This window comes from Equus caballus, chromosome 14 (genome assembly GCF_041296265.1).
Source record: "Equus caballus isolate H_3958 breed thoroughbred chromosome 14, TB-T2T, whole genome shotgun sequence".
Lineage (NCBI taxonomy): Eukaryota > Metazoa > Chordata > Mammalia > Perissodactyla > Equidae > Equus > Equus caballus.
In genome coordinates this window covers 55,015,805-55,032,745 of record NC_091697.1, presented here as the reverse complement: position 1 = coordinate 55,032,745, position 16,941 = coordinate 55,015,805, and the positions used below count along the sequence as shown (strand labels likewise).

General features: G+C 39.4%; 1 protein-coding gene across 1 annotated transcript in view; it reads right to left on the bottom strand.

The window, feature by feature from the left end:
* Positions 1-1,341: 1,341 nt before the first annotated feature.
* SPOCK1 (SPARC (osteonectin), cwcv and kazal like domains proteoglycan 1) overlaps positions 1,342-16,941 on the bottom strand; it is a 470,219-nt gene continuing 454,619 nt past the window's right edge. Inside the window, exons 9-11 of the mRNA XM_001918180.6 lie at positions 13,897-13,959; positions 5,300-5,437; positions 1,342-4,789 (exon numbers count right to left, since the gene is read on the bottom strand). Of these exons, the coding sequence (XP_001918215.1) occupies positions 4,599-4,789; positions 5,300-5,437; positions 13,897-13,959 (392 nt within the window). The 3' untranslated portion in view covers positions 1,342-4,598. The remainder of the gene's footprint in view (positions 4,790-5,299; positions 5,438-13,896; positions 13,960-16,941) is intronic.

Here is a 16,941-nt window from a genome sequence, read left to right as displayed (position 1 = left end):
AACAAAAGGATACACAGGAGACCTAAAAGGAATGGGCTGAGAGGTAAGAGAAAACCCAGAGAATGACAGATAAAGGAAGCAAGAAAGGCAAGCTTTAACAAGGCTGCAGCAGTCACTGGTGTCAATTAAGATTTCCATCAACCTATATTCTAACAGTTATTTATTTGTCTGTTGTTTCCAAGGAGATAACAACTTAACAGAGCAGGGACCAGGTTTTACTCACGTTTGTGTTCCCAGAACTGAATGTGGTGGCTGCCCAGAGTGGCATTCATTCATCCAACATATATTAATCTAGAAATATACAAATCTACTCATATATCTACAAAGGTTGTTGAGTGAACAACTTTTGAAATCTTCCTCTTTCCTTGAATCAATTTGTCAAAGCAAATCTTACAACTGACAGAATTGTGAGAGGGTACTGCGACCGTTTTGCTCACACCAGGTAACCAAAGCTGGAGAACTGGCTTCCAGCTCTCCTTCCTTTGGTCCTGGCCTCTAATGGATCAAGGCGGCATCTGTGAAGGCATGACCTGAGAAGAAATGTGATGCCTGACCTGTACAACTGTGCCAGTGCGAGAGGAATTTGAAGGGTGTCCGCAAATGCCAACCTCTCTTTAATGTACCCTCTAACTACCCCAGAGGCTTCATATTGACCATGTTCTCCTGACATTAGTTATTTCATGGATTTATGAAGCACCTTTCCTTGAACTGTCAATCTGTAAATTGTCTGTAAAATCCAGTCCATGGGGTAAAGGAATGGAATTATTCATAAGATAGTTTCTACCTCAGCTCATGGTGAAATTACTCACTCAGGGTATAATTAAGTCATAGACACACTGGCCTGACTGTGGATAAAGGTGGAAAGGAAATCATTCCTGTTCCAATGTGGATGCTTTCTGATGTTTGACAAGCATCTGAGTGTTGATCCATGAGCTGAGGAGAACTCAGAGTTCCTGTAAAAAGAGAGAGTTTTTTTTCAGGAGAATTGGAGAATAACTGACTGGGGAGGGAAGGAATAGGCAGAGTTGAAAAAGCGTAAGGTCATAAACAAGATGTCAACAGTGAAATCTGATAGATAGATAGGTGAGGACTAAATAACAAAGTTGAAGCCTGAGAGAGGTGAAAGCAGCAGAAAGAAGGTTCAGGTGAGACTGAGCAGGTACAGGGCACGCATGGGCTTGAGAAGAGCCAGGACAGGCCCAGCTCACAGCAGGTCGACCTCCCTGCCACATACGGAGGACTTGAAGGCCCTTCATCTGCCCACGCTGTTCTCCAGAGATCACCTGTGGACGTGGCCTGGTGAGTTTACATCCAAGGTAACAAAAGACAAACACTCAGATGTTGCAGACAAATTAAAATTTATTGAGACAGACAGAAATGTACCTACTCAGGACTACAGTTAAGCATTTACTATTAACCAAAGAAAGAGTCGTGTTCACATTCCAGATAAGTCTACGTGGAAAAGCATTCAGAATTTACTAGGTTTTTCTACTTCACTATTTCATCTACAATAGAGACAACAAACTGACACTCAGGATTTGGTGGCTCTCATTACAATGCTACACACAGAACAGGGACAAACATCAGTGACTTTGAGAAAAGGTATAAAAAGACCAAAACCACCCACTGTAGAAAGGACTCTTGGATGTTTGTTACTGTACAGTGTGGTCAAGGTAAAAAGCAAATGTGAATGCATCCTGGGAAGGGCAGAGGGGCAGACCTGGACAGACACATCATGAGTCACTGCTGGGCGTGGAGAAACAGGCATAAAGAAGGGGAAACTGATACGAAACCTCAAATTCAATGTTAAGGTATTCCCATGCCTGGGATGTTTGTGGAAACAAAATACATTAATATGGCAGACAACTAACCATGGTGGAAGAAAATTCTGGGATTTAAATTGGATGCCAAGGAAACGGTAATAAAAGAACCATTTAAGGAATAAGAATAAAACAATTACCTAAGGAGTTTCCCAAACTGAGTAGTGAGGATTCAACTCAATGCCTGTCTCAAAGAAGGGATGGTGCATCACAGTACTATTTTTTTCAATCAAGATTTTTATGTATACTCAGTCACTAGCTGAAGGACTCCTGCCAAAAAAGAGGAAAACAAAAATTCTACTTCTGAAGATAACTAAAAAATCTAATCTTTAGTACTTGTGAAAAGTACTAAAGCCCCTTAAAGAAATCTACTGCTGTCACGCCAAACTGAGGCATGAAAAGTGGCATTAACGTTGCTCCATTGATTTTGGGTTCCAGTCTGGGGATGGCTTTTTATTTAATATTTTCATGAATTAAAATATCTTGGAATCTCTCTGAAAACGAGCATCTCATTACCTTACTGGGAATTGACTACTGAGCCCTCTTCTCCATCATTAAGTTAATGCTGAGGATCTTTAAGTGTCATCTTAATTTGACACTTGTCATAAGATAATTAGGCAAATTAAAATCAGTGGTTCACTCTGTTCCTAGAAGTTTCTCTAAGTGAAATCAATTTGTCGATTTTAATTTGTTCTCTTGTGCATGATAGTAACAATGGTTTTCTTTGATGGTCTAAACTGAGATTTTTTTTTAACATCTTGATTCTTTTATATACTCTATTGTCATTTAGCTGCAATTAAGCACCTGTTTTCTAAATTATGATCTCAGAGTTTTGTTCAAGTGAGAAAAAAAAATACCGAAACAGAGATGATGGACTTGAGATCCCAATACAGAGCTTGCCCACGGTCTCTTTACATCTAGGGTCCTGGTTGTACTTGTGTCTGTCGGGCCAAATGAGTTCACTATATCAAGTATGTTCATTTCCCATCTGACACTAACTCTAGGTAGGGATAATGACACTTTATCTGGCCAATGCAAGGGAGAATGCTAGTTTTGAAGTGGGCTGGTAAAATACAAACAAATAGTCAGTTTAGGGTGGGGGAGTGGTCAGCTGCCACTGTGATCATGGTTTGGCTGAATATATTTTTTGCCTGAGTTTGTCTGATCTTCTTATAGACTGGGTGGAGCTCACAGGGAAGGGACGAAAAACAAATGTGGGTCAGAGAGCCTTGCTGGCTGGCTGATTAGGGCATCCAGGTAGGTGGAAACCAGGTGGGGCAGGAGCTTAAGGGCTGGTACACTGGACTACTCTTTGGTACTTGTATCTGGACCAGCTTGATAGGGGAGACATCCTAAAAGCTACCAAATTTGGAGATAGACTCTAATAATGACTTGACTTAGGGACAATAAATGCAATGGTCAAGGGCTTTCATCAGTATCTTGACACTTGTTCGGGTGACGGGGTGGTGGCAGAACTAGCTCCTAAAAATCCAACCCAGCTTCCATGTGCTACTAGAAAGTTCTTTCTAGGTCTCCATCTAGGATTTTTTACAAACGATGAATGATATAAAATCCATACAGCTTTTATACTGTCATCATGATGTGTGGATAGAAAGGGAGCAAAAGCAAAACAGTGAGTCTAGAAGCCTGAATTTTCTTCTGCTAAGGAACACCATGGTACTGTCTTCTCAGAGAGCAGGGGTGTGCATACATGCCTTAGAAAAAGCCCTTGAGTAGGTAGGGAAGGGGGGAACCTGCGGCAGACAGAAGTGCTGCAGTCCGAGGGGGCTTTGAGCTGAAATGAAAGAGATGGCTTGTGAAGCTGCCCACATGGGAGTCGCATGGCTTCTGCAGGAAAAGCGATTTAGGCAGAGAGAGGCGTATCCAAATCAAAGAGGCTTCCAGTAACTCTACTGATGCATAGAGAAGAAACCTCCTCAGCCTGCAGGCGACAAGTGCCAACTGTTAGTGCAAGAAAGGACTTCGATACAAATTCCCTACTCCAGAAATTGTGAGCCAGGTCTGGACAAGCTGAAAAATTTGTAATTGTTTTCCAAATGACTTTTTAATAGGTACCTACTTTTTCTGAGAGGTGTGTGTACTTCTGTGCGTGTGAGGCATACACATACACAGTCTCTTCTGTACATACATACATATTTATGCAAGTACAGAGAGAAGCATCCAGACACCATTTTTTTAAATAAAGAAAATCAGTTCCCCAAAGGGGTGCTTGACTGAATTAAGGCTGTTGTTTGTAGGAAGCCAGATACAGTGACGTGAAAAACTAATTTTCAATAATAAACACCAGGGGTGGTGGGGCCAGGGGGAAAGGTACAGTGTGGTGTGTTTTCCACAACATCTACAGGACACAAGAAAAGCACTTAGACACTGTAAGGCTGGGAACCATGCTATAATCACCACCTTGTGAGTGATCAAAAAGGGCCATGGACGTTTAGAGGGTGGGGGCTCCCTGCACTGTCAGAATCCCACATAAATCACATGCTCATTGCAGAAATCTCAGGGGAGGGAAGGGGGCTCTGATGCAGCCAGCCATTCCCATAGAAAAAACAAAACAAAACATAACACCCTTCTTCCCACACAACTGTATGCAAAATAAGAATGCTCTGGGAACAAAGAGTTGTCTTCCAAACCTTAGGTTGGGTATAGAGAGCAACAATGGAGAAGAGACCTTGGTGCCGTGGAGTCTTAGATACAAATGCAGGAACAGGAAGTGACTTGCAATTTTGTGCAAACCTCGTGTCCTCTTTCTCATGGGGACTACCATATGTACCCGACTTCATCCTCTTTGTCATCATCCTCGTCCTCATCATCCTCCGTCACTGCCCGGGTGTGCACCCTCAGCTTCCCCAATTTATCCTTTGGTCCCAGCTCCCTTTCATCCTCTAGGTCGTCCAACAGGACCACGGAGCCGCCGCTGCCAAAATCCCCTGAGGTTTCCTGCTCCTCTTCTGAAACAGTAAGGGAAAAAAGATTTAAGGTTAGTTTCTGCTTACTCGTGACCCATGTTGGTCATTCCCTCGCGTGTGACTTAACTGTAGGGCAAAACCATGCACTTTACTTTCTGAAGGTGGGAGCATCCTTCTTCAAGTAGAGTTAGTCTACACGGCATGGACCACAAGCTTTGTTCTGAGATCAGCCCCAGAATTTCTGAGATGCTTCTACCTTCTTGGGAGGTTTATAATCCTAAGTGAATAGCGAAGGCAGCCTAAGTCGCTCTTTGCCTGCAGCAGTTCCTGATTGTCAAAAACTGTCATCCAGCCCACTGGTCGTGGTGAGTTCCTGCCACTCGAAAAGCTATGCCTAGTCTCATGTGATTTCAGGTACTCTGTCTCCACTGTAAACTCACTCACTGTAGACCACAGCCACCTCTTAAAATTCTTCTGCTCAGATCCTAACATAGCGAGGACCTCCAGGTTACCAGAGGTCACTGCGGGGCCAGTGCAGAAACCCTTACTCACCACAGCTCACAGTTCCCTGTTTCCTGGAGCCGGCTAGCTCGTTCCCGTATTTATCCACACACCAGCACTGCCCCGTGCTACCGTGGCACTGCGTGGCTTTGTAGTAGCCCTCCTCATTACACCGCGGTATGAACGCTCCTGGGGGAATCAGAGAAGTGCAGAGATACTCAGGGTTAATGCCCTCCAAGACAGAGAAGCGGGTTCACGCACCAGACAGGGCACTTGCCGCAGGACCACAGGGGAGGGGGGTGGCTGATTATTACTTAGTCAAGATTACAGGACCCTGGGACTCGCTCAAGGTTAGACAGGTTCCTTCTATTCCTTCTTTGATAAGTTATTTTTCCCTTTAAATCATAAATGGGGAACAACTTTTTATTTTCCAGTTTTATTGAGTGTAATTGACATAGAGTGCTGCATAAGTTGCAGGTATACAGCATAATGATTTGACTTAAATATATTGTGAAATTAGATTTAGTTAACATCCATCATTTCATATAGATGCAAAAAAAAGGTTTCTTTCCTTGTGATGAGAACTCCTAGGATTTACTCTCTTAGCAACTTAGATATATACCATACAGCAGTTTTAACTGTAGTCGTCATGTTGTACATTACATCCCTAGTACTTATTTATCTTATAACTGGAAGATCACCTTGCTCCAATCCTCTCTCCCCCACCTACGGTAACCACAAATCTGATCTTTCTCTATGATCTTGTTTTTCTGTTTTTTAGATTCCACATGTAAGTGAGATCATACAGTATTCTGTCTTGCACTGTCTGACTTATTTCACTTAGCATAACACCCTCAAGGGCCATCCATGTTGTTGCAATTGGCAGGATTTCCTTTTTATGGCTGAATAATTTCTATTATATACATATGGGATACATGGCTGTATGTATCAACTTCTTTATCCATTCCTCTGTTGATGTCCGCTTAGGTTGTTTCCATGTCTTGGCTATTGTAAATAATGCTGCTTTGAACATGGGGTGCAGAAATCTCTTTGGCATAGTGTTTTCATTTCCTTTCGATATATTCCCAGAGGTAGGACTACTAGAGCATATGGTAGTTTGATTTGTAATTTTTTTAAGGACTCTCCATACTGTTTTCCATAGTGGCTATACCAGTTTACAATCCCACCAACAATGCACAAGGGTTCCCTTTTCTCCACATCATCACTGGCATTTGTTATCTCTTGTCTATTTGATGATAGCCATTCTAATAGGCATGAGGTGATCTCATTGTGGTTTTGATTTGCACTTTCCTAATGATTAGTGATGTTGAGCACCTTTTCATGTACCTGTTGGCCATATGTATGTATTTTTTCAAAAAATGTCTGTTCAGGTTCTTTGCCCATTTTTATTTATTTATTCATTTTGAGGAAGATTAGCCCTGAGCTAACATCTGCCATCAATCCCCCTCTTTTTGCTGAGGAAGACTGGCCCTGAGCTAACATCCATGCCTATTCCTCTACTTTACATGTGGGACACCTGCCACAGCATGGCTTGACAAGCGGTGTGTATGTCCACATCTGGGATTTGAACCGGCAAACCCCGGGCCGCTGAAGCAGAACGTGCGAACTTAACCACTGTGCCACCAGGCCAGACCTTTGCCCAATTTTAAATTGGATATTTGGGGTTTTTGCTATTGAGTTGTATGAGTTCCTTATATACTTTGGATTTATTATATTATTACATGCCATCAAGTTGGCTTCAACTCATGGTGACCCTATGAATAATGATGTCCATAATGTTCTATCCTCAACAGCCTTACCCGGCTCCTGTAGACTCACGCCTAGGGCTTCTTTTATGGAGTCCATCCATCTCATATTTGGTCTTCATCTTCTGCTGCTGCCTTCTACTTTTCTCTGTGTTATTGTCTTTTCCAAAGAATCCTGCCTTTTCATGATTTACCCAAAGTAAGACAGCCTTAGCTTTCTCATTTTTACCTGCAGTGATAGTTCAGCTTAATTTGCTCTAGAATATTTGGATATTAACCCCTTATCAGATATATGGTTTCCAAATATTCTTTCCCATTCCATAGGCTTTTTGACTTTGTTGATTGTTTCTTTTGCTGTGCTTTTAAGTTTGATATAGTCTCACTTATTTTTGATTTGTTGCTTGTGCGTTAGGTGTCATATCCAAAAAATCATTGCCAAGGCTTATGTCAAGAAGCCTGTTTCCTATGTTTTCTTCTAGGAATTTTATGGTTTCTAGTCTTACATTTAAGTCTTCAATCCACTTTGAGTTAATTTTTGTGAGCAGTGTGAGATAGGGGTCTAGTTTTATTCTTTTACATGTGAATATCCAGTTTTCACAGTACCATTTTTTCTCCATGGAGTCTTCTTGGCTCCCTTGTCAAACAATAGTTGACCATATGTGCATAGGTTTATTTCTGGGCTCTTGATTCTGTTCCATTGGTCTCTCTGTCTTTTTTTATGCCATGACGATACTATTTTGATTATAGCTTTATAATATAGCTTGAAATCAGGAAGTGTGATGCCTCCTGCTTTGTTCTTCTTTCTCAGGATTTCTCTGGCTATTCAGAGTCTTTTCTGGTTCCATATGAATTTTAGGATTGTTTTTTCTACTTCTGTAAAGCATGCCATTGGAATCTTGATAGGGATTGCATTGAATCTATAGATGGCTTTGGGTAGTATGGACATTTTAACAATATTAAGTCTTCCAGTCCATGAACACAGAATACTTTTCCATCTATTTGTGTCTTCTTTGATTCCTTTCATTAATTCTGGTAATTTTCTGTGTGGAGATCTTTCACCTTCTTGGTTAAATTTATTCCTAGGTATTTTATTGTTTTTAATGCTATCGTAAATGAGATTGTTTTCTTTCTTTTTCAGATAATTTATTGTTAGTGTATAGAAATGCTACTGATTTTTGTATGTTAATTTTGTATCCTGCAACATCACAGAATTCATTTATTATATCTAACAATTTTGGGATGGAGTTTCTAGAATTTTTTACATATAAAATCATGTCATCTGCAAGCAGAGACAATTTACTTCTTCCTTTCCAATTCTGATGCTTTTTATTTCTTTTTCTTGCCTGATTGCTTTGGCCAGGACTTCTAGTACTATGTTGAATAGAAGTGGTGAAAGTGGGCATCCTTGTCTTGTTCCAGATCTTAGAGGAAAAGCTTTCAGCCTTTCACCATTGAGTATGATGTTAGCTGTGGGCTTGTCATTTATGGACTTTATTATGTTGAGGTACATTCCTTCTATAAATAATTTGTTGAAAGTTTTTATCATGAATGGATGTTGAATTTTGTCATATGGTTTTTCTGTGTCCATTGAAATGATCATATGATTTTTATCCTTCATTTTTTTTTTTTTATTTATTATTTTTTTTTTTATTTTTTTTATTTTTTTTTATTTTTTTTTATTTTTTTTTATTAAAGATTTTTTTTTATTTTTCCTTTTTTTCTCCCCAAAGCCCCCCAGTACATAGTTGTATATTCTTCGTTGTGGGTCCTAGTTGTGGCATGTGGGACGCCGCCCCAGCGTGGCCCGATGAGCAGTGCCATGCCCGCGCCCAGGATTCGAACCGACGAAACACTGGGCCGCCTGCAGCGGAGCGCGCGAACTTAACCACTCGGCCACGGGGCCAGCCCCCTATCCTTCATTTTTTAATGTAATGTATCACATTGGTTGATTGGCATATGTTGAACCATACTTACATCCCAGGGATAAATCACACTTGATCATGGTGAATGATTCTTTTAATGTGCTGCTGAATTCATTTTTCTAGTATTTTATTGAGAGTTTTTGCATCTATATTCATCAAGGATATTGGCTTGTAGTTTAGTTTTCTTGTAGTGCCTTTCTGGCTTTGGTAGCAGGTTAATGCTGGTCTCATAAAATGAGTTTGGGAGTGTTCCCGCTCCTTGATTTTTTGAAGAGTTTGAGAAGGATTAGTATTACATTTTCTTTAAATGTTTTGCAAAATTCACCAGTGAAGACATTTGGTATCTGGGCCTGGGCTTTTTTTCATGGAGAGATTTTTGATTACTGATTTAATCTCCTTATTAATAATTGGTCCATTCAGTTTTACTATTTCTTCTGATTCAATAACATTTTTAACACTTGAAAAAATCATATGATTTTTAATCTGTTATATATATTTTTTCTATCCTTTTTATACTTTTAATGAAGTGAATTATTGGTGACACAATTAAAAATGTATCTTTGCTTTCCTGGAATAAATACTACTTGGTCATGATACATTACTAGAATATTACTGACTCAATTTGCTAATCCTTTTGCATCTGTGTTACTAAGGGATAGAGCAATATGCTTTTGTTTCTTCAATTTCTGTATCAAAGCAACTAATTCATAAAATGATTCCAGTACTTTTCTATATTCTATACATTTTATATAATATGAGAATGATCTCTTCCATGAAGGATTCACCATAAAAATATTTTGGGCATGGTGCCTATTTTGGAGGATGAAAGTAGTATTTTGAATTTGATTTAAATTAATTTCATGGTTTTTTAGCTAGTTGGGTCTTCTAGTTCTTTGTGGGCCAAATGTGGTAACTCATATTAGCCATTTCAACTATGTTTTCACAATTGTATCAATTTGTTTATAGCAGTAGTTCTCAAAGTGTGCAGGACCAGCAGCTGCAGCATCACCTGGAAACATCTTAGAAAAGCAAATTCTTGGGCCTGACCCCAGACCTATTGCATCAGAAACTGTGCTCTAAAAAACCCTCCAAGTAATTCTGATACGCACAAAATTTACTATATTCTAATCTGAGGTTACATCCCACTCTTTAATTCATGACAGTACTTGAGCCTTTCGTATTTCCAAAAGTTTGTCTATTTCATGTTTTATGGTTAAAAGTTTGTCTATTTCATGTTTTATGGTTTAGTCTTAATCATTTCAGGTTATGGTGTTCTTATAGCTTTTTGATTTGAAAATTTAATTTTCATAAATGCATTTGAAGCTTTAAGTTTCACTTTTGTTGCTCCCGTCTAACTCTGGTACACAGTGATTTCATTTCCATTAAGTCCTAAATGTTTTGTAGTTTTTGCTTTACTTCATCTTTGACTAATTATTGATAAAATTGCCAAAATGTACAGGGTTTTGATAATCTCATTTTTGACTTCTACTTTCATTCTGTTGTAGTGAGTGAATTTGATCTGTGATAGTTTTTTTGAGACTTGAGTTTTCTTTTGTGGCATAATCCATGGCAAAATATTTCATTTGTGTTTTTGAAAAGTTTATATTCTAATATATTCTATGCTTATTTAAAGGAATACATGTATATGAATGCTAATAAATCATGTTATTCAATTCTATATATTTTTTGTCTACTTGAACTGTAAGTTTCATGAAGAGGTATATTAAAGTCTCTGATAATGATTGCAGCTGTGACAATTCCTCCTTGTAATTCTATTATGTTTTAAAGTTATGGGTATACCAATTGATGACATAATATGGTAAAGGGAACATTTCAGCAAGACAATATTCTAGCTTTGTTTTTAGAATTCAAAACAAAGTACTTGCTTTTGTCAGATTTTACTATCTTTTAATTTCAACTTTCTGTAGAATTGTTTTATGTGCAACTCTCTTTAAAAATACCAGTTGATAGTCTCTGCCTCATGATAAATGAGTTTGGCCCATTCACATTTATTGTGATTACAGATATGCTTGCTCTTATTCCTACCACTATATTTTGTGCTTCCTATTTTTCATTTCACCCCTTTCATTGAAATGATCAAGTTTTCTTTATTCCATATTTTTCTTCTATAGATTTAAAAACCATACATGCTAATATTCTTATTTTTACCCTTAAATTTTCCACAGAGAAGCATGTTTTTTCCTAATAAGATCTAAAGTTAATGTATGTTTTCTTTTCTCCCTGAATAAACCAGAAACTTAACATGTTTCTACCACCTTTTTCCCACTGCCCCCAACAGTCTGAAATTTTAATTTTAGCTTGCTGTCAAAACATCTTTCTAGGTCATATTTAGATTTAGCAGCATATCTTGTTTGTCTTCTGTAGAGTAAATTCTTTAGTGATACATTAGTGAGTCTGGTTAGTAAACTCACTGAATCTATGATCACACTTGAATGATCATTGGGAAAAGTTTCACATTCTACATTCAAAGTTATTTCCTCTTGGCACTTTGAAGATATCTATTCAGACCCTAGATTTAAGCCCAGATTCAGCTGATTCTAGGAACTACTCTTAAACACTCTTCTCACCAGGCTATTCCAGGATGACCAGGCTCTCAGAGATCAAATCAGATCATAGCTAGGAAGGAAGAGAAAAAGTAAATGCTCTCAAGAACCCAAAGGCAGAGAAGTTTGTGGACAAGTAGAGAGCTGGGGAAATGCTCCTCTTCCTCCTTCAGCTGCAGCTGGAAAACAATAGCACTTAATAAACCAAAAAAGAAAAAAAATGCATATTAGGCTGAGCCCCAGGTTGGTAAGAAGCAAGTGCTGCTCTAAATCTACAATGAAATAAGATTACCACTTTTTCTAAGTAGGCAGTTATTATAACTGATTATAACTTGTTGCTTGTTTTATTTATTTATTTATTTATTTATTTTGAATCTGAATGTCCCTGAATATACATTTATTATATTAGGAGATTTCCCCACAAGAAAAATGATTTTTAAGCAGATAAATGGCATTTTTATGAGTCAGCTAGAGTAATCTCTATATGTGGGGAGTTGAGATAAAGTAAGCTTTAAAACTAGGTGGCAGGGCTGGCCCCATGGCCGAGTGGTTAAGTTTGTGCGCTCCGCTGCAGGCAGCCCAGTGTTTCGTTGGTTCGAATCCTGGGTGCAGACATGGCACTGCTCATCAAACCATGCTGAAGCAGTGTACCACATGCCACAACTAGAAGGACCCACAATGAAGAATATACAACTATGTACCGGGGGGCTTGGGGAGAAAAAGGAAAAAATAAAATCTTTAATAAAAAAAAAAAACTAGGTAGAATTCATGGTAGGACAAAGTTAGGCATTTCATTCATGTGAGCTGGGGAAAATGGAAAAGGAACATTCTATCTCACACCACAGTAGAAGTATATCAGTAGCAGTAAGAAGATATCCATACCCATTGAAAGTAAATGTTTTAAAATAGCATTATATTAGTTCTATAACTACCTGTGGATCTTAGGCACATCACTCAAATCCAAAATAACCTCCCATGTGGAGGAATCAGATCACTAAACATAAGTCCTTGCCCTGGAGAAAACCTATGGAAAACCTAGGGAGGAGGAATCCAGCCACTCTGCCTTCATATCAGGAAGATTTCTTACATGGGAGAAGAACCGAGGCCTAGACAGGTCAAAATCACAACTTTGGAGTTCTTTCTGAGTTGAACAGGGTGTATTTGCAGTGGAAAGTCTGAGGCAAGCCACTAAGATAAGACATTTTCAACAGTAGAAAAAAGGAGTATTCACTATGAGGTGACCCAAAAACCAGAAGAGAACTTGCCAGAGTTCACAGACCACCTACATTTGACAATCTGCATAAAACTTGCCCATTTTATTCAAGTAAAGAGATAAACTTCTAAAATGGCAGGCTGCTTAGGGAATGCACCTGCTTCTGACTACGTAACAAGAATAATTCTAAATTATTGTGTTGCAGCTGTCAGCTCTCTTTTTTTGTGTGTGCTAAGCAAGATTCACCCTGAGCTAACATCTGTGCCAATCTTCCTCTATTTTTTAGTATGTGGGCCACCAGCACAGCATGGCTACTAACAGAGCGGTGTAGGTCCACACACAGGAACCAAACCCAGGTCGCCAAAGTGGAGTGCACCGAACTTAACCACTGGGCCACTGGGGCTGGCCCATCAGCTCTCTTTTTAAAAAGCAAGGAAAGCAATGCAGACTCCTTTCTTCATCAAACAAATAAGGTTTACCAGCGTCTCAGGGACAGGCTTATCTGAATGCCACAACGACCCCTGAGTGCTGGAGAAATGAGGGCAAGGAGCTAAAAGGGAAGTGGAAACACACACACACAACCCACGTGCTTCCGCCTTAAGAGGAGAAACATGCAGTGTCTAAACAGGTTCACGCCTCCTTCTAGGGATTACACACATGAGACAGAAATACACTTAAGCACACTCAAGTCCTTGAATCCTATCTGATAAATTTATAAGGGAGTACAGCTCATCTTTCTCTTTGAATGGACAACATGATCTGGGGAATACAGGAAATTCTATAATTTATAGACCTTGTAATTTTAGAGTTGGAAGGAACACTTGAGAGCTCCATTCAATGGCTGTAGTGGAAAGAAGAAAAAGCCAAGGTTCATTGGAGCCAAGGTCAGGGAGGAGTCAACCATAGAGATGGTGCTAGATTCTAGTCCTGGGCTGACTTTTGACCTCTCCTCTTGCTGATGGAGCATGCAGCAGCTCTCAACCAGCTAAACGATCTTCAGATTATGTCCAGCTGACTGTGGCATATTACCAGCTGCCTGGAAGAGCCCTGTCTGGGGTAAAACAAGGCATTTATTTCACAAAACACTGAGCCCTAATTGAATAACCATTGCTGTACTTAATATTACAAGAGACATGGATGGTTTAATTAGTTGTTTAAACGAGTGGCAAGAAATTGTACTTACCCAACAGGCTTTTCCCCTTGCTGAGCTTCTGAATCCTGTTCATTTCATTCTGGCAAGGGAGACCTGAAAAATAATTTATGAAAGGCAGTTTCCAGATGGTGCGGGATATAATCTCTAATGATTAGCTTCATTCTTGACGTGAAATGTAGACAATGACACACCTGGGAGTGGAATTACTCCATATGCTGTTACTATGCAGCAAAACAAATTCAGGCCATTAGTGTTACTAATTTTAAAAAAGAAATTGTACCATGATGTCCTTAAAATAGTATTTGGGGGCTACTTGCATTATATACGAATTTTTCTTCCCACCACCAACTCAAGCAAATACCAGATGTCTAATAGGTGATTTGCGAATAGACTTTTTCCTTTATATAAGTAAATACTCAGCTAAGATTTCTATGAGCTGAGAATGGGAACCAAAGCTTACTAGTGTATAAGTGTTCTGAATCTGCAGACCAACTAACCAGAGGGAAGGTGACAAATACTTAATCTACTCCAGGTCTTGCTGCGGACACAAAGAGGATTTAGAACGGCTACTTCAGACCTCATGGCTCACTACCCAGGAAAGAAAAACCCGGGCCCCAAGGAACAACTATGAAGATATACAGGAGATCTAGAGAGCGAGACCTTAACTCTTGGCTCTGCCACCTCATAGCTGAGTACTTTGGGCAAGTCTCTTATCTCTCCCAGACTCTGAGTCTTCAATTATAAAACACATGGTATCATGGACAAGCACAAAACTGTCAGCTCTCAAGTGAAGGACTGATACCGTGGAGCCACATGGTGAAGTAGGGCATATCAAAGCGTGCGGTACTCATTTACCTCCAGAGAGAAGAACTTACTTCCATTCCAAGCAAAAAGGTGACCTCCCTAGTTCTTGAGTCTTACCATGACTGCCCTGCAGATCCCGTGGCTCTGGGAGGCTCTGCTATTTGCTCCTGGTCTTCTAGGCATGGAGAGAGGGCTCTGATTCTCAGAGCACTTATACTATCTCTGTACATGCAAGTGTGGGGCCTGTAGAAAGTAGCTGAGCACCTATTTACAGTGATTATTCTGTGGATTTCACAATGCCACCTGGTCTTGCCGCTTGTTCCTTGAGAGAAACTGGCTGTAAAGTACATTTTGTTGACTTCTGGATCTAGGATGATTTCAGAGTACAAGAGAAAGACACCAACTGAAGACAGGAAATGAATTCCATCGTTGACGATTAAAGGTAGCATTTACTATGACAAATAATAAACATTTATTGAATTCTTAGAATGTACCAGACGATATTCTAGAACTTTACATCTTAATAACACCGTATAAAGTAAGTACCAATATTATTCCTATTTTGAAAATGGACATGTTCATCTTTGCATCTCTGCAGAAATGTAGAGAAGAAACTGCAGGCATTTAGAAAACTGCTCCTGAAGAGAAGGAAAGTTACAATCATTCCTATCAACACTGTGTCAGACAGTTTCCTGTGAAACAAGTTTCGAATTGTAAGACCCCTCCCTCAAATTCTCCTACAGTAATTTTAAGAACTCTATTTATTGAAAGATAAGGAAAAATGATCAGACTGAGACCTACTAATAGCAAGCAAAACAGAGGAAAGAACAAGACAAAACTCCAGAGGAAGAATGAAAGAAACGAAGGCAGTATCTGAAGCGACAACACTGAGAGGAAACGTCCTTGTTACTGATGCTCCTGAGAAGAGACCACGCAAACCCGACAGAACATAACGTATCTCAAGAAAAAGGGATACAGACTGAGCAAAACCAAGGCATGTCCCAGGACATTCGTGTTCCTACGAGGTAAAGAATCCTTCTGGCTTCCAGACAAAATGATTACATCACCAATAAAATGGGGGAAAAAATGAGAATAGGTTCACATTATTCTGTAGTTTTACCCAGTGCTGAGAATAATGTTTTAAAATGATAAAGCGAAAATAACCTGTGACTCCAGGAAGTTTATACTTAGCATTTTGGGTTTTGGATAAAGAAGATAGAAATATTTGCAAATATTCAAGGACTGATCCAAAGAATAGAATTCCCATGAGAACTTTTGAAAAGACGTCTAAAACTCAAACTGAGCAATAAAACTAAAGAATAATATCAAAACCAGTCAGCAAGTAAACCATCTCAAAAGTTTAAAGGTGATCTCTCAAAATTTCTTGGCCAAAAAGATACTCAGAACCCTAATTGTAGAATATCTACAAATTAACTATAATAAAAATACCAGATGGTGATGCCTATGGTCTACAGCCAAAGGAGTGGCTTGGAAAAATTTTAGCCTCAAGTGCACATCTTAATCAGCAGGAAATAATAACGAAACGTGGAAGTGAAATAGAAATCCCAGAACTGGTTCCAGGTCAGGGAGGGAGCTGGTGGGAATTTATTAAATGAGGAAACACGCAAAATGAGACACAAACAAAAAACAGAACTACAACAAATTTCTTTGCTCACCTTCTCCTGGATGCCATGCCGTGCCATAGGTGGGGCTCCTGGCTTCCCTCAGTAGTTGCCGAAAGGGCAGCCTATCCGGAGACGCCCCCTGTGGCCAGGTGACCAGCTGTGTCTGCTGGGTAAGGCAGTAACCTCCCTCAGGGGGCCCTGGCACTACACCCCCAGGGGAAGCAGTAAGCATTGGCCCTGAGGCTTTGTTTCACTCAGGTGAAACCTGAACCCTGGCTCAAGTCACATGATTTTCTATGAACTCAGGCCAAATGCTATGTCATTAAGCTTAAAACTGAACCACTCCAAGAATTTCTCTTGAAGTAAAAAACATGGCTATTATTTAACATCCATTTGGAGGTGCTACCTGATGTGATTAGAAGAGAGAAAGAAATGGGGTATAAAAATGGAAAAGGAAAAAATTATCACTATCTGCAGATGATATGATTGCACACCTGGAAAATCCAAGGAAACCAACCAGAATAACTATTATAAACAAAATGAGAATTTAGTAAGTGGCTGAGAATAAAATTAATATTGAAACAAGCACCAGTGAGGAAATATAATGGGAAAAAAAACCCGACTTCGTTTACAGTGGTAACAACAA